The 23,196-nt window shown below is 43.4% G+C and overlaps 1 protein-coding gene across 3 annotated transcripts in view; it reads right to left on the reverse strand.

The window, feature by feature from the left end:
- raraa (retinoic acid receptor, alpha a) overlaps nt 1–23,196 on the reverse strand; it is a 157,401-nt gene that overhangs the window by 2,093 nt on the left and 132,112 nt on the right. For all 3 annotated transcript variants that reach the window (XM_061708848.1, XM_061708847.1, XM_061708849.1), the window contains 6 exons: nt 12,453–12,601; nt 6,264–6,405; nt 1,179–1,339; nt 914–1,090; nt 618–822; nt 371–529 (listed from right to left, as the gene is read on the reverse strand). In XM_061708848.1, coding sequence (XP_061564832.1) covers nt 371–529; nt 618–822; nt 914–1,090; nt 1,179–1,339; nt 6,264–6,405; nt 12,453–12,601 — 993 coding nt within the window. The remainder of the gene's footprint in view (nt 1–370; nt 530–617; nt 823–913; nt 1,091–1,178; nt 1,340–6,263; nt 6,406–12,452; nt 12,602–23,196) is intronic.

Genomic DNA, 23,196 nt, shown 5'->3' on the forward strand with positions numbered 1-23,196 from the left:
GAAAATCTGCCAGTGGAACAAGATTATTTTGCTTGTAATAAGAAGATAAATCTTGTCCCACTGGCAGATTTTCCTACTTATTTCAAGTGAAAATTTACTTGAAACAGGTGAAAATTGTCAAATAAGTTATTTTTCTGGTGTTATTTTTCTGGTGATGACTCTAAATGTTGAAATAGCAGTAAAACCACATTCATTGATGAAATGACATAAGGGATGGAAAGGGGGATTGCAGTTTTACAGGGGGGATGATTTTGACCGTTTTTATTTCAGGGGGGGATGCCATCCCCCCTCATCCCCCCCCAACTCGAGTACTGGTCACGCGTTAGGTCATTCACTGGGATTAACAGAGAAACACGGGCACACAACAAACCTTTAGCACTGATGCTCCTCAGGTCTGTAATCTTCATCAGCATTTTGGGGAACATATGTGGTTTGTGGGGTCTCCTCTTCCTAACGTAAATCTTCAGCGCCTCCAGAAGGGGCTCCTGCAGGACGTCTACCTTATCCGCCTCTTCCAAATCCTGTCGATCTGCAGGAAAACCCACACAAATGCTCCTTGTTAGGACCTAAGTGTTTATCGAAAGCAGTTTCAAGAAGAAAAAACAAACATGTCATACCTCCACACAGCAAACAGATGGCGCTGAGCAGCCCCGTCTCTGCATCATCCATCTCCAGAGGAAGGAGCTGGTTGGCAAAGGCAAAAACCAAGTCGGTGAGGGGGCCGAAGCCAGCGTTGTGCATCTGGGTTCGGTTTAGCGTGAGTCCATCTGAGAAAGTCATGGTGTCTTGCTCTGGTGTGTAGCGCGTACAGATCCGCAGTATCTGTTGATGGCAGAGAGAGAGAGAGTGTTTACCATGGCGGCTTGTTTAAACTACATCTCTGTTTCATATCTGCACAGAGCTGGGTTCGTACCAGGATGTCCAGACAGGCGGCTTTGAGCAGGGTGATCTGATCGGCGATGCTAAGCGTAGTGAAACCCGGCAGCTGCTTAGCAAACTCCACCGTCTTTATGATGCACTTGGTGGAGAGCTCGCTGAACTTGTCCCACAGGTCTACGTCCAAGGATACACGTCGTTCCGAGCTGTTCGTCTGTAAAAACACGCACATTTACAAATCAGTTAGGTCATAAACCCAAGGTGACAGTAACTCACATCTTAAAAAGGCGCGTGGCGCTGACCGTAGTGTATTTGCCCAACTGGCAGAGAGAGGGGAAAGTGTCCTGGTGCGCCTTGCGAACTCTGTCGATCATCTGCTCCGTATCGGGACTCAGTACGTAGCTCTCCGTACACTCCTGCTTCTTGTCGTCCTTCTTCTTCTTGTTCCGGTCATTCCTAACCGCTAGACCCAGCAAAAGAAATTTAAAAAAAAAGAATTATTTCTCAATAATCTACACACTGAAGATGAAATCTGTCCAGAGCTGTAACTTTTCACCGGTTAATGTGTGGCGGATACATCCTCTTATGTCTGTCCAGCCACATTTGTTACCCAGTCCCAAACCCAAGGAAGCTCAGATCAAGATCTAAAGGTAAAGTCATGAGGAAAAGATGCTCTTTGTGCAGCAAGTGGAAGCAGAAACCTCATCATTTCTTATCAGAAGCTGAAAGATAAATATTGTGAGACAGCTCCATCCAGGAAAGGCTATTGTAAGAGAGAAGGAGGGGGGGTCAGCTTGACATAATCCACTGTCGTTTCCCTTTGGGCGATTTGGCTGAGAGTAGTGTGTTCACCCCAAATGACAAAAAACACTAAGCGGAGTGTTTAGCATTGGAATCCCATTACAAGCTCAATCCATTTCTTCCAGCCCATCCACACTGTGACTCTGTTGTGTGTGTGTGTGTTGAGTCTGGGGGCGGATTGGGTGAGATGGGGTTCTAGTTGATAAATAGTGATGGGGGATGGAGCCATCCATAAGGCTGACAAATTGCCAAAACTTTCATTAGGGGTCCCGGCTAATCTAATAACATAATATGACAAATATCCTGCCTCTAATGGTTTTAAAAGGGCTCGGCTGCAAAGCCATAACAGGAGAGAGAGAAAAAAAACAGAAAAAAAAGCCTCCAGCTTTCTCTTTTTTATACACTGACGTCTCTCCCTCTCTTGGTTATACAACATGTTCTCGCGTTTATCGTCATCCTCTTAGTTTGTTTAGTTTCTCCAGTACTACACGTATTCTGTCTTTGTCGGATTGCATTTTTATTAATCGCCCGTTTTTTCCTAAACCACTCTCTTATCTTTCCCATCATCACCTCCTCTGGAGCTACCTGCACTTCCCCTCGCTCTCGCTCCTGATTTAAGATCAGAGTTTCCTTGTCTTAATCCTAACCTTGACTGTTGAGGGGCGAGAGTGCCGAGGCTTCTGGGAGATCAGTGTCTTTGACGGAGAGGGGCCTGGACCCGGGCCAAGGAGGGGAAAGCACCACTCTGCGCTGCTGCACATTCATCAGCCCGCAGACAGGCCTCCCCGCCTGGGAGAACATTAGGGGAAGGAGGAAGGCGGGGGATGGAGGTCTGATCCTGCATTATGTTGCTGATAAGCACCGCTCGCCACGACAAGAAACAAAGACGACCCCGCTGCGATCACGGTAACGCATCCCTGTCCTGCAGTCGCGAGGGAAGATAGTGTCACCAAAAGAGGACACTTTCCTACAAACGGACACGCGGTACTAATACGACGAAGGCTGCAAGTATGACTCCAGGAACCCCCTGTACCACGGGGTCGGGAGGCCTGTTATGTAAAACTCTAGTAAGCGGCTCAACAGATCTGGCCGGGCTTTGCTTGAGGGACTGATCGGGAATCAGTTATGTTTGTCATGAGAGGAGGGGCAGAGGGCTGCAATACAGGCCATGTCCAATTAATTCACAAATAAAAGTGGGGCATCCCAAGCGTCCAGACATTACCCGCTCTGACAAATTGGCAGCACAATCATGAGCCGCACAACACAATTTAATGAAGTCATTAAAGAACTATTAGACACGACTGGCGATCTGTCATGGCGAATTGCCACATGCAATAACTTGCGGGGGGAGGCCTATGGTGGCGGGGGGTGCAAATGACAGAAATATGGTTTGGATTTTTTATTATGTACACATATGTGCATTTAAATGTCCTTTTTTTTTTTTCCTTTTCTTTTGTGTGCCGGTTCCTCCCATGCATCTTTCCAAGGGTATTATGATGATATCAATGCTAATAGTGGGAGCTGCATCCTTATCATGCTCATTCCATTAAAATGATTTACAAGAACTGTTGTGTTACATGTGCAAAATATCTTAAGGGCACGCACATGCACCACTCTATCATTCGCTCTCGTAGTGGGTTTCAACAGCAGTGTGTATGTGATGGACAATCTCAGTGCTGTGGTGTGTATGTATTTGTGCAAGCGTGTTTGTGTGCAAGACGGAGGGAGGTGTGCAGGCAGGGATAATTTGTGTGAGGAAAATTAAAGCGCTGGCAGCTCGTCCATCACGCAGATTAAATTCAATGGAAAGATAAAAATGTCAATGTTCCCCCCGCTTCTGCAGAGCCTCCGTCGACAGAGATGAACCCCCCCCCCCCCACCCAGCTTCTTCCACTCCTCCTACCCCACAACTCCAGATTTCATCCTCACTTACACTGGGTTCAATACTCTTCCTTCTCGCAGCTTTCATCTTTTGCTTCCTCGGCTGATGCTATCCTCACTTTCTGCTGTCCTCTATCATTCCCTGCTTCATCTTATTTAACGTTTATTGCTTTTTCTATCATTGAATAACACCTTCCTCGAGCAAAACGTGGGCGATAACTTGTGAGTTTAATACACACACCAAAAAAAAAGGAAGGACAGGGAACTGAGGGATGGTGCTCTGAAGTTGACAAACACAGAAAGGAAGAAAGTACAACTGTATCAAAAGACCGTCCGTTATAGAAAAAAAGACTTGAAATGGAAAGAATATAGACACAGCATAGCTAACGCGCCACCTTTTATTTACACACAAACTCTTGCTTTTAATTTTTTACCCCTTTTATCTCCTTGAGAACATTTTTTTTTTTGTTAGTCGCTGCTAGTAAGTTTGCCTTTATGTTGTTAGACACTTTGATGTTTCAGAAGCCTGAAGACTACCTGATACTTGAGGAAAAGAAAAGCTAAGATAAAAGGAATGTCAGTTTTTCCATCTCATAATCCCTTAAAAGAGAAAGCAGCCCCTTCAGGTGGGATCCACTGTTCTTGATTTATAGAAAATGCGCATAAAAGGAGCAAAATCTGTCGGTGTTTATCAGATCTTAATATTAAGCAAATAAAAGTACTCTGAAAAAGGTCTTTTAAAGGAAAGGCATCAAACAAAGCAGAGGTAGAGTTAAAAAAAAAAAAACCCTCTGCAGGGATTTAGAGGGGAAGTAGCAGGCAGGTGCAGCTAAATCAAATGCAGCTCATTAATTGATCATCAGCAGGTGTGAGCGCCCCCATAAAAGCAGATAAGTCAGCTTGCTGGTCCGGAGTATTCATGGGTGTATTAACACAACAACAGGGAGACGAGCCAACAGCTACTGCCCATCAATCTGGGAAGGGTTATCGGGGCATTTCCGAACAATTTGGAGTCCATTATTGTAAAGTGAGAAAGATTATTCACAAGTGGGAAACATTTAGGTGATCTTCTAGTTGCTCAGAACACCCTCCCAATCCTCCCCCCCCCTACTGATGCCGTCCTTCTTGGCACTGCCACCTGGCAGCAGGCCTGGTACTGTCGTCTGGAGCTGTCTGCCAGCAGACACAAGGTCACCCAGACGTCCCTCGGTGTTAGCAGGGGGTCCACTTTCTAGTAAGTGTGTGTGCATGTCAGAGTGTATGGGGGTTTTTTAAGTGAAACTGTCCAAGTAAGTTTCGGTTAATACATCTTTTTTTTTTTTTTATTTGTAGCACTTAGTGTTGTCACCTTGTGCATGCATAATTTGGACGTGAGCAAGAAAATTATGCACAAGCGGGCATCCTGACGAGCGTGTGTCTCGACGTGTCGGTGTCAGAGGCACAGAGAGTCCCTGCTGGCCCCCAGATGGCCTGCCTCTCCCTCAGCACCAGCTCAGACCACTTTCACGGGCCAAAGTCACTGTTGCGACCAGGACGGGAGCAATCTGCGCACACTGCGAAACTGATGACGGGCCTAGAAAAGCATCGCTACTAAATCAAGAGCGGCTCAGCAAAAGTGAAGGGGAAATCTATATTTCTACAATAACATTTCCATGAGTCCATTCAGAAAACATTTTTCTGCATTTCTTCATCATGTGCAGTTTTACTCATCAACCACTAGATGGCTCCCCAATCCCACCCTACCGCTACTACTGCGTGTCGTGTGCAATAGCGTGCAATTGTGTGTAAAAAAAACAAAAGGAAAAAAAAAACTGGCTGCTGTGATCCTTCTAACCATGATTAATGGCCCCATTCAAAGGTAAGGAGCTCAGAGGATAACTTCTTCTACTGTAAGCCACAGAGCTGTGGCACGGGGAGCCCTCCCTGCACCTTCGCTGCCAGAAAGATGAGGTAAAGAGTGCAGCGAGAGATGGAGTAATAACGGCGATATGGATGTGTGTTTAAACAGGTGGGGCTGTGAGAGGAAGAGGGGTGCTAAAAACATGTCCCATATACACACACAAACTCTGCTAATGTGTAAAATGCTAGTGCATGTGAGTAACTGAGTCATGTGATCACGCTGAGGTAAAAACCCCACTGGCCTCAGAGTTCTCTGTGATCACACCTTCACCAATTACTTTAGCAAGTCTGTGTGTGTGTGTGTGTGTGTGTGTGTGTGTGTGTGTGTGTGTGTGTGTGTGTGTGTGTGTGTGTGTGTGTGTGTGTGTGTGCTCACACAGCCCCCGGGGGTGCAATGATGGGAGCAGACGCCTGCTCTTTCACTCTCGGCAGGTGAGAACATATTCATCACTGAGGCCTGCCAAGCCTGGCGACACCCTGACTGCTACTCCCTGCCTCCATCCCCATTTCTCTCGTTTGCATGGTGAGCATCATCACTTCAGAAATCTCAACACTAAACGTATGCAAGCAAGAGGACTTATGATTGTAAATCTTAGATTTGGGTAGCAATGGATTAATGATGAGATTATCAATAAAGAACCAACACTGATTGCTCGTGTGCTGCTAGAAGTGGAACAAATGTAAATAAATCCTTCAACTTAAGGCTTCCTGGAGCGATATTAAAGAACCATCGTGAGATCTTGGGCTTGGCCCCCCGAATCCTTGTGAGAGCACGGAGTTGAAACTAACAGGAATTTTATACTTACACTCCTTGGACATCCCAACTTCCAAGCACTTCTGTAACCGACAGTACTGGCAGCGATTGCGGGTGACTTTGTTGATGATGCAGTTCTTCTCCCGGTGACACGTGTACACCATGTTCTTCTGGATACTTCTCCGAAAGAAGCCCTGCATGGGAGAGAGACTTTGATTAGCAAGATCGGGAACACTTTATGCGTCTCAATTTGAATGAAAGAAAGTTGCTGCTTAGACGTTAAAACATAAATCAGCACACTGGAGACATATAAGACGGAGATCAAAGCTGAAACAATATGCCCACTTTCCTTGAAGGAGGGGATTAAATGCCTTGGCAAAGAAAGAAATGAAGCAGCACCAGCGTTTTCACTGTGCTGTAGTGTCACTTCCGGATAAGTCCAAGGGCAAAGTTGAAAAATGTGACATTAAGAATACAGCTGCAGCTACAAGGCACTGAACCATCAAGCAGTTAAGTCCACTAAGGGTTTAATCTGTGACATATGGTACTTCAGAAGCTGGAGCTGGGAATGGCATCTCACCCGAGATGACATGTCAGGAAACAGCAAGGATTGTGCTTAATGGCTACTGTGCAGCGCCCAGTGCTGTTCTTTATATTTGGATTTTGAATTGAACAAAATCTCAAGATACACAAAGAGAAAACCTTGAGAAGAAAAAGTTATTGTGGCAGAATTGTCACGACTGCAGCCTGCAGTCTGCAACTTGTGCTTTTTATTATGTTACCTCTTTTCTTATCATTTTATCTCATTTATTTTTTAAGCGTTCTCTTAAATCAGCAACTTGTGCTTTTTATTATTTTACCTTTTCTCATAAGTTTATTTCATTTTATTTGTTATTTACTGTCTAATTATGTCTTGCCGCTTTTAATGTCGTTGTAAAGCACTTTGAATTACCTTGTGTTGAATTGTGCTATATAAATAAACTTGCCTTGCTTTAACCAGATCCAAGTAAGGCTTTCTGAAAGCTTCCTGCGTGGACCAAAGAAATCAGTCGGGAAGTCTTACATCACAACTTACACTATCCTTAATATCAAGTGACCAAAAAAAAAGGGGTTACTCTCCAGGGCTCTGTTGTTTAAACATCCCATGTGTGACGAAAAGATAAAGACTTTCATGCAAATCAGGCACAATTGGGTGAACACTTAGCATGCAGGTCTATGGAATAATGTGATACAGGTCTGTGTCAAGATTGGAGTAACAGTGGGTATGTTTTGATGAGGGGGGGGTTAGTGGAACCGGGAGGGAGGGAGCTGCCAGGGAGCCCTATCCAATGCAGGAGGATTAGCTTTGCTAGCCGACAGATGGCTGGTGGACATAAGCCCACAATTTGTCCTTCCCAGATCACCAGCCTCTTCTCAAATCTCTCGTCCTTCGCCACAGAGTGGAAGTGAGTCAGGCTTCAGATAAACTATAAAGAGGAAGCGTGCAGAGTTTTGTGATGTTTCGCACCGACCCGAACAAGGCGCGACCATTGAGGGTTATCGTGCCAACTGCTCTTGAGGTTCTTTGTTTCTGCTTCGGAAAGGAAGTGTTTCATTGCTCACAAGGTCGTCCCATCTTATCGTCATCCTGACGCTCTCACATCTGTGTTTCGAACAGATGTGAGACTAAAAAAAAAAAAAAAAGGGTGGAAAAAAAAATTAATTCTTGAACCATTTTAAACCCAGAAACAGTTGGCCACCTTTAGAAGATGTATTTAAACGCCCCTCAGATGCCCACAGTCAAGTGTGGCCGAGGAAAACTAAAGTGAAGACAATGGGAATTGTAGTTTTAATGTTATTTCTGGCTGCTAGTGCAGAGGGATTAGTCTGTAGTCTTTGTATGTGCGCGCATCATCTCCTCTTTGATCCGACAATGCCCTGACCCTGACCCGAGTGTCACAAGGGGATTGACCCAGTCCCTCCTGACACCACGAGGCGCAGGTGCCCGCTCACAGCATCTCCTGATTGGATGCTGCTTCTTCTGTCTTGTGGGCCGGTCAATACCCCCCCCCCCCTTTCTTTTTGGAGTCATTACTTCCTACGGCCCTTAAGCCTCTTTTTGCGCTTAATCCAACGGGCGACAAGAGCCCTGGGCGGGCCTGTCAGCCACCCCGCGGTGTCTGGAGGAGACGAGGGCTGCATGAAGAGCCCCGGATGGGAACAACACGTTTCATGGTTACGTGGGTGATGTGCTCCTCATCTCAGCTAGTTATGAGCCTTGTGTGTTTATGAGCACACTCTGCTTGGCGCGTGTGTGAGGAAATGCATTATTAAGAGAGAAGCGGAGGAGTGCGGGGTTGTGGAGTTCACACGGAAGCACAGGAATCCTGTCTTACATGACTTTCATGCTGTTCCCAGATTAAGAGCGCATTCCTAGCCTCCTACTGCGACGGCTGCATGTGTGATTATTATTTCTATTCCTGTGACACTGCCTCTATTACAAATCACACCTTGGTAAAAGAGCAGTCTAAAAAAAAAACCAAACAAACAAGCAAACAAGGGACATTTCTGCGTGATGGCAGCTGGGGGTTTCGGACATAAATGGTCGCCTCTTTCTCACGTTGCAGTGGATTTGGGGAAGAGATATCGCCTGTTCCGCACCGCCATGCCTCCGAGACAAAAACATAAACATGAGGGGGCGGGCATGCATATTTAAATCGCAAGTGTCAATATCTGCAGGGCATTCTTGGTAAGTATGTGCAGGCGATGGAACTTTAACAACAAACGAATTAACTGTCTCCATGTAACGCAGCTCAACGTGTACACCCCCCCCCAGTTTCCTCAGCTCGATGTGGCCCCCAGGAAATGCCTTTGTAGTTTAGCATGCTGCAGCAAAGTCGGAGCTGCTAACCCTCAACTTACCCCAGTCTCAGATGAAACCCCATATACATTCATATAGCTGTAGTCTTGAATTATTGAGTATGCTACGCCAAGTTATCTCCTCTGAAGTCAGATACGGTGAAGGCATCGTGAATTTTTCAAATTAGCGCTGCAGATATTGGAAAGGCAGGTAGCAGGTTCACTGGTGGGAGCACATCAGCTGATGATGAACTGTTGAACTCCTAAGATTTTATTTTTGTCCTCTAGTTTTAAGGGGTTTCTTTTAGCCGCTGATTCTAAGTTACCAGACAGTTCGCGCCAAAAAAAACAAAAAAACTGACTGCTTATCTCTTCTCAAACAATCCCGGAGCTGTCTGACAATAGATTCGTCCAAGTTTGGAGCTCACACTGTCTGCCCTCGCTTTTTTTTGAGAGTTTCTTCTGAGAGATTTTAACTTTGCATGAGCAAGAGACAGTTATCTCAAAGTTTTCGATGCTGAAAGGCTCTTGAGCAGATCTTTAGGGGAAAAAAATAAATGAGAAGAGAACATGCTGCATCAAATGTTATGAGCAAGCCTGCGCCAAACACTCCATTTTCAACCAAACGGCGATGAAGAAAAATAAATCAACCTTAGTATTGAACCTATTCCCCTGATCAACCAGTACCAACAAGATAATCACAATCAATGTTGAGTAACAGCAGATTAAACTTGCAGTTGCTGCAAACACTTTGTGATCACAGTCATTGTTTAGTAAATGGGAACATCTAAAGAAAACAAAAAGAAAAGACACACATGAACAGAAATAGGGCTATTATCACAAATGATCTGCATCAAGCTTGGCTGTATATCAATCACAATAAAAAATTATATTCCAGCGCATAACTGCACAAAAATCCAAGTTTGACTATTTAAAACAAACTGCATCACAATCTGGAGCCTGAAAGCTGATAAATCCAGTTCAGTTTCCCACGACCTAAACATCTGCTTAATAGTTTTGAAATAATAAAGACAACACTGGTTTCCAAGTACTGCCCAATTATAAAATTTGATTATCTTACTCTATTTGTGTGATTCAATTATAGCTTGACAAGGCCAATAAATACAGAAATCCAATTTGCTTCACTTATTCAGGCTTGAAAGAGAAATTTGAAAGGTTTTCCCGCCCTTCTTTTTCCTTGAGTGGAGTTGTGTGTGTAATTAATACAATACTTGCAGTGGACAGCAGTCAGAGCTCGACTTTGGACTGATCAGATCTAATACTGCTAAAAGGGGAGAATAGGGACGTACTTCACACCCATTCAAAAAAAGAGGCACTGCTTTTTCAAAGTTTCCAGTATTAATAACCTAGACTTCTTTTTTTTTTTCTTCTTTTAACAGTTCTTCCAGTTTTATTTGAAAAATTGAATGTGAAAACCTCTCTGGTGAAGTGACAGCTGGAATAGGCTGCAGCGGTCACAGAAACAGACATTTGATGGATGGAGGAGTTCAAAAGACCTTTTAAGTTGTTGCCGAGCAACAGTCCTATTGTTATTAAAGGGTTGGAGACTGTTAAGAAATGGAATTTCAGTTCAGATTAATGTGGTTTTTTAATACATATTGTTCCACAGCCTGAAGTAACCCTACACATAATACAAACCAATGTATATATATGTATGTATATATATATATATATATATATATATATATATATATATATATATATATATATATATATATATATATATATATATATATATGTATGTATATATATATATATATATATATATATATATATATATACGCACGCACACACACACCGGGTCAATTAAGAAGAATGAAAAAGCAACCCTCAAACTTTAGTTTACACCGCGTTTCAAATGTTCGCCTCAGTCACATGGGTTGCAGGGCAGACGTGGTGCAGAAGTGAGGTGGCATTAGCAATCGCAGACAAATCACATTTAGCTTGAAGCATTACTAAAAAAATGTTCCTTTCAATTGTCATGATTATTTAAAAGGGTTTATATACTGTATACTGCGACGCCGCCATATGCCCCATCTCTTTTTTTGTCTGATTAGTGTTGTCTGATTAGTGTTGAAAAGTCAACCACTTCCACTACCAATGCAGTTTATTAATAGTTTAGTTGGGTGGAGCAACGTGGCGGGCACCAGCTTTGTCGTCCGTACAGAACGGTGCCGGATTTCCTTTAACTGTTCATACGTTTCACTTGTGATGTAGGTTAAGTTTCATGTCTCGCTTGGAGTATTCCACGTGTGCTCATAAGTGCATGCATTTCCTGTCTTTTTTCTGCACTCAGCGTTCTTTCCTTACGTTTGGCTCCCCCACCCCCACTCTCTGAAATGCTGCTCGTCCTTTCAGAGTCATTGAGTTCATCTGTGGCCCCTGCAACCCATCCCCATAATCTTTTACCTCAGCCATCCTCACGTCTCTGCCACCCTGCTTCCCAACGTCTGCTCTCGCTATTCCACAGTCTCGCCCATCTTTGAATGATTTTGTCTGCATTTCCACATCCCCCTGGGGCCTGCCCTTCCTCACCAGTTATTTTGGACTACATCTCCCTCCCATCTACTTCCCTGTGTCTTTATAACTCTTATGAAATCAGGAAGGCAGGCGTTTTTTTTTTCCTTTGTTTTTCATAAGATTTGAACTTGGTGATAACATTTCTTTAAATTGAACCAATCGCCCCTCTTCATCTCTATCCTCCTGTGAGCTTACACAACTCTGGCCCCTCGCCTTAGAAGCAGTGAGATAAAGAGGTCTGTGTGTTCACACTAACAGGAGAACATGTATACGCACGCACACACACACACACACACAGACATACACACTATTAACTGATAACAGAGCAGATGGGGGCTATGAGGCCTCTTTAGCACCTGTGTAACAGGGCTCCATTGATAATAGATGGCTGATGCAGAAACGTCAGCAAAGATGATATGAGGAGCAGCAGTCAAAAAGCTGAAACCCCTTCATGGATGACAACATTTCCCCAACAGTGTCATGATAACATTCATGTATATCATACAAGACACCCCTTCTTTAAAAAATAAAAACAGAGAATGCAAGCATGCATGTTGAAAATGGTCCAACTTGTATTGATGGTTATGCAACAAAGTATGTCATGATGTTTGCCACCGGTTCTCTTAAAAAAAAAAAAAAAAAAAAAGTTTTTTAAATCTGACTTTTCCTTAACCAGATTCCAGCATTCCACAGTGAACAAAAACAACTTACAAGGACTTAAAAGGCTCAAACTAACCTGACCTATAGATTAATGTTCTGAATTTCAACTGTAAAACTTTTCTTTTGTAAATGACATGAAGGTTATAAGACTGATAAAAATCATGCTTGCTAGGCAGATTCAGAGGAAGGCCGGTAGTCTCACCTTGCAGCCTTCACAGGCGCTGACACCATAGTGGTACCCTGAGGACTTGTCCTGGCACACAAAGCAGGGCTTGTAGACGCGGGGCGGCGGGGGAGGTGAGGGCGGGCTTGGCACTATCTCCTCTGAGCTGGTACTCTGGGTCTCTATTGCTGCAGGGAGGAAAGAAAGAGAGGGTCAGTGAACCCTATCGGATGGAGCACTGACAGACTTTCAGCGTTAATCAATGCTGGTGGGATAAACACACAATCTCATAAACACTTAAGCAACCCAGGGCGGACAGATCCAGATCCAATACAAATCACCGGGAGGGAAACTGGTGAAAATGCGAGGACGACTTCCTGATCAGGTGTTTTTCAGATGAGACACAGGGAAAAGGTCTCCAGTTTAAAACGGCACACGCAAGTCACAAACGGGTCAGAGCAGCACTGAATCCAGCCAATGCAGCTTTATTTATAACAGAAATTATACGTTTGTGTGTATGCAAAAAAAGGAGCAAAGAGCTACATTGGTAGCAGGGCTCAAAGACTGATGTGATATATGAAATCTTGCCTTGTATTTAAAAAAAAACCCCCACATGTCAACCGCACACTGCTCAGACTCATTCTGACCAATCAAGACCAGTCTTGTACTGCATATACACCAAAACGTATTTATTTTCTACCCGGAGCACTACGACAGCAGCACAGATGAGATCAAGTGTTGTTCTTTACCCAGTAAAGGTTCCACTGACAAAGCAGGCAACATATGCGCAGGGATTACTGGGACGTAATCTGCCGTCATGTAATATGTCTTGGACTTTGACCTCAATATCACATTGCGTTACAAAACAAGAGCTCTTAAATCAATTATAAAAACACATATATTCACAGCTCTGACCTTCAAACTTCGTCCGGATAAATCCATAATCTCTACTGGTGATTGTTCACGATGACTTTTAAATCAGTCTGCAAAATAAGAACCGACTTGGACCCTCATAAATGGCAGATATGACCCCATAGAAAGTGATTTTGAAAATGTTATCCAGTGTTTATTTTATTTAGCTTTTTAAATCTACGTTTTGGAAGACAACACACAAACGATGACAGAGTTTATTGCATTTGAATGCCAGATGGCAGTTAAAGGATCATCCTGGTGCTTCACGTCAGCATTGCTATCACCCAGCTTCAGTGGGGAAGTTGCTGCTCCGCGTTTCTGAGAAACTGCCCTGCCTGAGGACTTAAGAAAAACTAAGAAAGACAATAAGAGGATGGACATCTAAAGTTGCATACAAAACTTTACATATAAATTCATGTCCCTGCCAAACAACTTCACACTATACTAATATAACCTCTGTGTATTTGAACTGCAAAAACCGCCCAACTAGAAGGCAAGGCAAGTTTATTTATATAGCACAATTCAACACAAGGTGATTCAAAGTGCTTTACATCGACATTAAAAGCAGCAAGACATAATTGTACAGTAAATACCAAATAAAATGAAATAAAATTATGAGAAAATAAGGTAAAATAATAATAATAAAAGCACAGGTTGCTAATTTAAGAGTACCGTACGCTTAAATAACGAATAAATGAAATAAAGTGATAAGAAAAGAAGTAAAATAATAAAAAGCACAAGCTGTTAAAAATAAGGGCAGTAGAGTACAGCAGGTAAGTATTTAATTTAGGAGTACGCTTGAGTAAACAGTAATGTTTTTAGGCCTGATTTAAAGGAGTTGACAGTTGGAGCAGACCTCAGGTCTACAGGAAGTTTGTTCCACCGGTGAGGAGCAGAATAACTGAACTGCCTCACCTTGCTTGGTTCTGGTTCTTGGGACACAAAACAAACCAGATCCAGATGAACCTCAGGGGTCTGGGAGCTTCATAGGAACTAACAGATCAAGCATGTATTTTGGTCCAAGACCATTTAGTGCTTTGTAGACCAGCAGTAAGATTTTGAACTACCGGTATATCCTAGAAATAAGCATTTTCCTAAATCTTGTCACAATGGTTGTATTTTAAGCAAAATTATCGGTGCCAATGGTGTTAGACATTTTTTCTTGACTAGACTTCCTAAAAATGGGAAAACTAGTCTTCTAATTTTCTTGAAACAAGGTTTATTTTTTTACTTTCTTAGAAACAACTTTTTACGGCGTAATTTAATAGATCTGTAGAGGGTTGCAACTTGGCGTTCAAAGGAGGGATTATGGTTATTACACAAAAAAAGGAAACATCTGATAGACATGGACTAATGTCATTAAGAATGTGTCAACAGCGTTTGTGTAATTAACAACACTCCCCGAAGGGAAACATGACAATGATGCTTGTTCCCTGCTAAAATCCTGTGTACATCAGTTCCACCTGACTGGCAGCTCATCTTCAACAACCAATGTCACATTTGCATCAGGTATACAGGCTGTCTAATCAAGGCATTAGCTCTCTGAGCCACTTCTATGTACATCTAGCCAGTCAAAGCAATATGAAATAACTCACAAGACCAAAAGTCTTTGATTTTTGTACTTAAAGGAGCTGTATGTAAGAGCAATAATAAAACGAATCATAAAATGACCCCGATATGTCAACAGACATTTAAAAATCATGTTGATTTCAAATACTTATGTCACTGACAACAGCACTCAAGCCAGGATATTCCAGTTTAAAAAGAGAAGTTGCAGCCCTCAACTGATGTTTATGTTGTCATTTTTTGTTTTGGCCTGAAGCTCCACCCTCCACCTATCTCCCAATCACCAAGTCAGTATTGTTTCTGAAGCTCCACCCTCCACCTATCTCCCAATCACCAAGTCAGTATTGTTTCGGCCTCCGGGTTGCCAGCTCGGCTCTAATTATCGCAGCCATGGCAGCCTACGTTCCTGCTGCATTCTGCAGCCTACCTGGCAACCTCTGGTCGGGGGGAGGAGGGGGAGGGTACACGCCGATCAACAATATTTTGAAAGTGACTGCAGTACCAGTTTTGGACATTTGTTACAGACGGCTCCTTTAATTTCCATTGAAAAAAAAAGAAAAGAAAAAAATTCTGAACACTTATGGTCCAGAATGAATACATCATCAAGAGTTTCATTATTTAACCTAGGGCTGGGCGATTTTGGACAAAAATAAAATCCCGATTTTTCTCTCTGAAAACCCGATTTTCGATTTCGTTTTTTTTGGTAAAACCACAAAAGACAATGGAATACATTGTTTCAAATATTTTATCTTTATTTTTAAAGAAAAATAGCCAACAAATGTCCCTATTGGGAATGAAGTGCAATTGAAAGATACTGTAAATCCTCCTTGAGTTTAGTAAAGTGACAATATTTACAATTTTCTTGACCAAACAAAGACGAGCTCTTTCTGTAATGCAGCCAGCTGCAAAAAAGGAAAATCGATTTTCCGATTTTCCTTTTTTTAACATCGTCTTGATTGATAAATCCAATTTAGATTTAAAATCGATTAATCGCACAGCCCTAATTTAACCTGATATTTGATTACACCTAATGGTTCTAATCTATAATCAGTATATGCGTATGTATCTGTCGTATCTGCTCTGACATTAATCATCAGTTTGAAGGGTTTAGAAACCCAGCAAGAGCTTGAGGTGCTACCTGTTTCTCCACACCAGAATGTAAATAAGATCAGTGGCCTTAACAGTTCAGTTGGGCAGCACGAACACACTCCATAGTACAACATCAGAGTCACACGCATCAATCAAGCTGAACTCAACCACACTCCACCCCTGAAAAACAAAGCAGGTATGAAAGCGTTTCCTGCTGACGCACATCTACATGAACTATACTATCCTTTTACCCTATAGAGTCTGTGTGCAGGTCTACGCTTGCCAGTTTCTATTTCCATGCAGCAGATCAGATTCTGATACAAACGAAACATGAAAATAAGCCATCCTCATGACACAGGTTTGTTCGAGACAATCGTTGTAAAAACAAAGTCTGGTCTCTCTGCGGCCTGCTTTCATCTCTGCTCTCAGGAAAACCCATTGCATGTCTGAGTGGGTCTCAGGTCTGGAGCAGTTAAACTAGACAGCAATAAACTCATAAAGCTGTTATTTCTAACAGTGACACCCGATGAGACCGAGCACAGCGGGGCTACTCATGAGATCCAGACATTACGGGCCACATTTACACCAGCGACATTCATGGACGAGAGACAAACTTAACACCTATCAGTGGGAATGGCTCAATATGAGTTCATGGGGAAAAGGTGTAGTTATAGGAAATAGGAAGAATCATGAAGCGGGCTACAGAGTTATCTATGACACAATCCTGCCTGACATGTCACGAGGACAAACATCTTCAAGTCCAAAAGGGACTGAAGAGGAATGTGTTGACATGAGGTTATATCTAGAAACAAAGTCATTTTCAAGCAATAAATGTTGCCTTTTTCCAGGTGGAAAATAGGTGGTTTTGTTTAAAGGAGGATAAGGTCCAAAAGGGCAAACTGTGTGCAGGGAAGAAAGCTCTGCCTCTTACTGCGATTACACTGGTGTCATTATGGCCCATTGTTGCCCATGCCACTGGGCAATGCAGTCACTACGCTCATGTCAAGCAAATTAAGCTTAAACAGTGCAGCCCTTACATAACATGGCATATTTTCTCATTAGCAAAAAAAACCATTCAGTTCTCTGCACTCTTCTGCCTCTCTTGATGTGGACTGATTAAAGCAATGCTTTATTAGGATGAGCTTCTCATCCAAGTCACTGCTTCATTCATTAAATTAAAAAAAAAAAAAAAGAAAAAAAAGAAAAAGAGGGAAAACAGATGTGCTAGCAACCCACACAGATGCACATTAAGTGCTGCAGCTATGACAGAAGCTAAACAAGCTATAGGCTTTCACACGGCCATTTAAGAGGCTCCATCATCTGAACACAAACACACACACACACACACACACACACAGAATGTACATTTGCTTAATGAGAGCACCCATGGAAATCTAGGACACGAGGACAAGAGTCTGTGAGGGGGCTGGTGACCTGTAATTAAATACAATGGCTGGCTTCTGGAGCCTTGTCAAGCTGAGGCATGGAGCAAAACAATGGCAGGCCTGTGGACAAAAAGACATCGAGGCAGAGAGGCTTAGCAGATAGGACAGAGGTACTTACCCCTCCAGCAGCTCTAACCAAGGCATTATTCAACACTAGCCTGTGTCCAAGTTCTTATCAACAGCCACCATCATACAAGCTCGTCTATTGTGTGTTTCACAATATTATTAGGGGAAAACGAAAAAAAAAAAAAACACACCTCACACACACACAAACACTGGAAGAACTGACTCACTCCCGCCGGGAGAACTTCCCTCCAATCCTCGCAACAGTTTAGCACTGGAAATGTGAGCGTCTGGCAAGGTTTCCAGGGCAGAGACCGCAATGTCACAATGCTAACAAATACTTCAAGTACAGCGAGGAGGACGTGGGTTTATTACCCAGGACAGGACAGAGCTGCAGTGGAGAGGACAAAAACACTGGGCTGTAGGATGTAAGCACTTCTTCTTTCTGCCTCCCCACAAAAACAAAACAACATGTCTATAGCTCTGTTTAAAAGTAATATATCTTATTTCACAGAATGTGTCTCTTTTGAAATCAGTCTAAAGTTTTACAATAATTACTAAGTAAAAGGCAAATGTAGAAAGATATGAAGCTGGGTAGAGAATTAAAAAAAAAAAAGGGAAATATCGATGTCTATTCAGATCTAAATAGCTCACTGCATCTTCTCAGACAAAGATGGCTCCAAACAATAACACATTCACGTCATAAGGTTTTTCTGTTGATTGTTAGTCAAGGCTCCCAGATAAACGTTTTCAGACACACACACAAAAAATACCCCATCATATATTAACATGACAACAGCAGCAATGAGTTACCAATAGGAAATCTATTGCAGTTAGCAGGGGGAGGTGAAACCCAAAGTATTAATCAGACACAAGGCTGAATTAAAGCGCATGGGTTGGCATGTTGTCAGACCAGTCCCAGCAGCAGAAATAAACAGCACAGAACATGAGGTGTAACCAGCGAAAACAAACCAGACGCTGCACTTCAGAAGCACTGGCCAAAAGAAATCCAGCTTTGCCTTCATAAATACTGTATGGTTTATGTGCAAGTATGAACATCTTTAATTACAAAAAATTGTAGGTATTTTACTGCAAGTGCACTCTCTACTCTGGACAGCTATCATTTAATAAGATACAATTTTGAACAAACGATACATGAAAACCCTGATACAAGTCAAGTACTATGAGCAGATTACATGTAAACTGCACCAATCCCCCCCCCCCAATGTCTTAATGGCTTAATGTAGTGAGGTGTTCTTGAACTCGGAGCTAAAGCATTGGTGATTTAATTAAGTTCAAGTGTGAGTGGTCTGTAATGCTGCTTTTCAAATTCACTTTGCATACATCAGGGGCTGCAAGTGCACTTAGAGCCCAGCCAAGCCATCGCGGCCACATCCTCTATAAGCAATTATCGCACGGCCAGACTTAAACAGACAAATATGCACAACACTGAAATGAAATCTATTCTGATGATGAACTGCCCTGGATTTTAGTACTGACATGAGACCGCCTGGCTAGGATCATCACTTCAAAGGCAATGAGACCGAGAAACACACGCACGCACGCACACACACACACACACACACAAATACATACACGCCCACTGGCTATTATCAGGCCTCCAGACACTGGGCTGTCTCGACCCAGTGCAACTGAGCAGTTCTTGAGGTTCAGCTCTCGGTTAGTCCTCTGAGATTTGATTACCTTCATCCCCACTGGTTACTGGGTCCGGCTGTGAAGCATATTAATAAGATTTCACCATCATTAGAGGGAAGCTAACTGCATTAGCAGGCTGGCAGGATGGACTGCGGTTAAAAAAACTGGAGAAAAGAAAGGCAGAACGCACGAAGGGGGTGAGGGTTTTCCACTTTGTTGAATCCTATCCAGCCATGGGCCATCGTGTGACACTGGGTTACATTAGGTTAACTGGACACAGACATCCACACATGCTCACCATGTGTTAAATACATGGAGAAGGACATAGAGATTCTTTTGTCTACCTATATGGAGAAGACATGAGATAGAAGAGACCACCATGCCACAGGCTGCTGCAGAAAGCCTTACTTTGAAGTCTGCTTAAAATAATTAAGTGGGATGGCTAATGGAAAAGCTCCAGGGATAAAGACCACCTTGCGAGACCCTTCGAGTTGTAGGCCAGTGTATCACTAAAAAAAGAACCAGAACCTGCGGCAACTTAAGAGCTTTCATGTGATTTAATTCAGACCAACAAGTGGTCCGAACACGACTCCTGCAGAGCGCCTTGCTGAAGTTAAATATCTAGATGTTATTTCTGGTTTCCATGCACGCAGGAATGAGGAAAACCATCAGGGAAAATAATACACGCACGTGCACGTGGAATGCTTTGTCAGCACTCTTCAATTACTGCGAGGGGAAATGGCACTATTTCCTTGCTTACAGGGAAATCCTGCCATTCTCTAACAAAAGAGTCATAACAGCCCTCTGCTGAAAATGGACCGGGCTCCATTCGCTGCCTTCACGCCCATTACTGACAGAAAAGCCCGAGCGCGGCGTCTGAATGTGAGCTGGGGGTGAGGGCGGGCGTGCGCGATCACACGCCATCAGGCACGCACAAACTGACAGCTGTAAGGAGAGCGCCAGTGGGGTGTGTTTGTGTTCAAACACAGAGTGTGAACAGTTATTAGAGCAAGAGAGGGAGGACTCTGATGGCAGGGCAGGCGGTAATAAGTGAAAACATACGCACACAAACAGAGGAAGGAGAGCCAGTGGAGGTTAACTTAAGGTGGGAGAGCGGGACAGCGAGCCTCACGCCGCCCACATTTACTGTAACCAAATCCAACCCTACCTCTCCCGCCTCTTTGAACCTTCATCTTCCCTTATTCCTAACTGTGCCTCTCACCGTTTCTGGCATGCCCCCGCTCCCGTTGCTGCTCCGCATAATTTGCATCTTATGCAAGGCAATCCTTTAGCTCAATCCTCTCGCAGGCAGTGGCGATTTTGGTCTGTAAATTTTGGTGGGGCCATGCTGGAAAATCTTATGCAATCAGTATCAAGTGAGAGAAGGGACCACAGCACCTTTGACCACAAAATTGAAGCTGAATAATGCCATCATCACACAAACAGTGCCAATCTAACGACATATATTATCATATCAATAGCGCTACCAAATGGGCAGTGTTCAACAGCTCATATCAAATACTCAAGATCGAAACAGCAACGTGACAACAATAAAAACACAATGCACAAGCACGACCGTGCACGAGCATGGCGTGTACGGCGCACATGCAATACACAGCAATTCATAAAGCCACCACAGAGAGTATACCACAGCCAAACAGCCATTTCAGCACCACAGACAGGTAAACAGCGCCATCAGCGTCGGGGAGCCCACGTGAGGTTGTGTCCCCCCACACCCACACCCACACATGTATCACCAGTTGCGCATTACACAAAGTCCACTATAATTCAAAGAATATAAGTACATGGTCAGTTCCACTATAAAAATCTGTTAGACTCACCGGAACTCACAAGGAAAGCAGTAGAGCACCTTTTTTGACGAGCTCCCGGTTAACCAGAGTTTCCTTTGAACCATTCCTTATTAAATGTCCTGGTTTTGTCTTTTCCGGCTTGACAAATGGTTAAATCATCCGGTCGATGTGGTCCCAAACGTTTTATTTCCAACTTCTGCTCAATTGATAAAGTGCTAAATCGCACACTCACCAAATAATCAACTTCATTCAAATAGAAAGAATGAAACGTCACCTATCAATCAAAGTACGTAGCCGGCGTAAGTCGCGCGTCGCCGCGTAACCTACGGCGTAGGTTACGTAACCCTCAGCGTAGGCTCTGCGTTGGTGTAACGCAGAACCATAAATCAGCCTTTATTCTGGCGTGGTTTGAAAAAGACAAGCGAGTGATTATGTACATTCACTGAGTGAATATTATGAAAGTAAAATATATATTTCTCGCTAGAAATAGTTTTTTTTTTATTCAGTCCGCAAATGACGGCGAAAAGCATTCTGGGAAATTCTGGGAACAGCCAATCACAGACTGAGCTGTTTGACCGCCGTCTGCTTCAATTCAGAGCAGCCAATGAGAGGCGCTCTGGGGCCCTGAGCTCGCGGCCCCACTGTCCAAGCTAGTGTGTGCGCTGTACACGCGCACGCGCGCGCAGCAGTTCACCAGTAACAACATTACAGGCAGAGGGGCCAGCTCCGCTGAGCCCCACCGAGCGGAAACAGAGGAGGCTGGATCAGGCAGGGCGAACTATTTACACACAGTTACACTACAAAAAGTGTCAGCAGATCAAATTAAGTTGCATCAAATGAAAACTGCGGACATTTCATTGGAGACAAATTTATTATGAACTTATGTTTAATGACACATAATCTTCCCCTGCGCAGCTGCGCACTCTGGTGGGGCCGTGCCCCACCGGCCCCTAATGCAAAGACGCCACTGCTCGCAGGCATGCTCATAAAAAAAATAAATAAATAAAAAGGAAAGTGATTCCTTCAACTTAAAGCCTCAATGCATTTTTATCACTCAGTGATTTAGATTTTTGATGTAAAAATGAGGAAAGATGCTGAAATCATCAATCTAGCAACATGAGTCAGATTTTCCATAATAAAATGATTTAAATTTCCTCTCATCACAGCAGGCCCTCTGTCGAACAGTTTCATGGACTTTTACACCAAAGGCAGTGCAGCGGTGTGTACTATCACCTCACAGCCAGAAGATTCCTGGGTTCATTCCCAGCTGGGGCGTCTCCCGGTTCAGTATGGGCTTTTTCTTGGTACTTTGACTTCATTCCTCTCACGGTCACCAGAGATATACACCAGAGCTTGATTGGCGACTCCAAATTGATTGTAGGTGCAAGTGTGAGCACATGCGGTTGTTTCGGTTTCACTGTGAAGACCTGCGTCCCGTCCGGGGGTGCAGCCGACCTCTCGACGACCAGGAAAGGCCTCAGGAGACATTTTGTCACTGCTGGAGTTTAGGGGATTACTGAGGATTCCCCCTCCAGATAGTGTTCCACCTAAACTGCACAATGTCATTTCTGCAGTCTGACATTTCACTGCAGAGAGAGGCCGAGAGTCTGGGAGAAATTCAGTAACGAATGGGTCTCCAGGCTAAGTCATACAAACAGCTCTGCAGTTCTGAACAATAACACAAATGTAGGAATAATGCAAATCTATTAGAACGTGTTGTTTCTCACACTTATATGCCATTACACTCTCAGAGTAAACTAATAAAGACCATGGATAAAACTCAACAGAGTTTTTCTGAGATACTATTAGTATTTCCTGCAGCAAAAGACATCACCTCCATTTAAGACAGTTTTCTGTGGTTTATATTTAAAGGAAATGACAGCTTGCTGTTTTGCAAACACTGTGGATGTTCAATATTTTGCCGAAATTGATGTGACAACTTGAGTTTGAATGGTGAGTTATATAAGAAGGGCGACACCAACTCCCTGATCAGAGCGGTATTGATGGATGGAGCTCCAAACTGGGACCAAATAGCTCCCCCGTCTTGAGTGTGAGGGCAAGAAAAACACACACATACGTGAGTGATAAATTAGGGCCTGAGCAGAGGCCAAAGGGCAGAGCGGTGCAGAGCAAGGACTTCTTTCTGCTGCATATGACGATCCCTCCTCAACAGCAGGAAATGGAAGTGTTTTGATTGGACCAGAAGAAGGGAAAACACCAAGGCGTGCCTGGAATGAGCAA

Source organism: Cololabis saira, chromosome 19, assembly GCF_033807715.1.
Source record: "Cololabis saira isolate AMF1-May2022 chromosome 19, fColSai1.1, whole genome shotgun sequence".
Classification (NCBI taxonomy): Eukaryota; Metazoa; Chordata; class Actinopteri; order Beloniformes; family Belonidae; genus Cololabis; species Cololabis saira.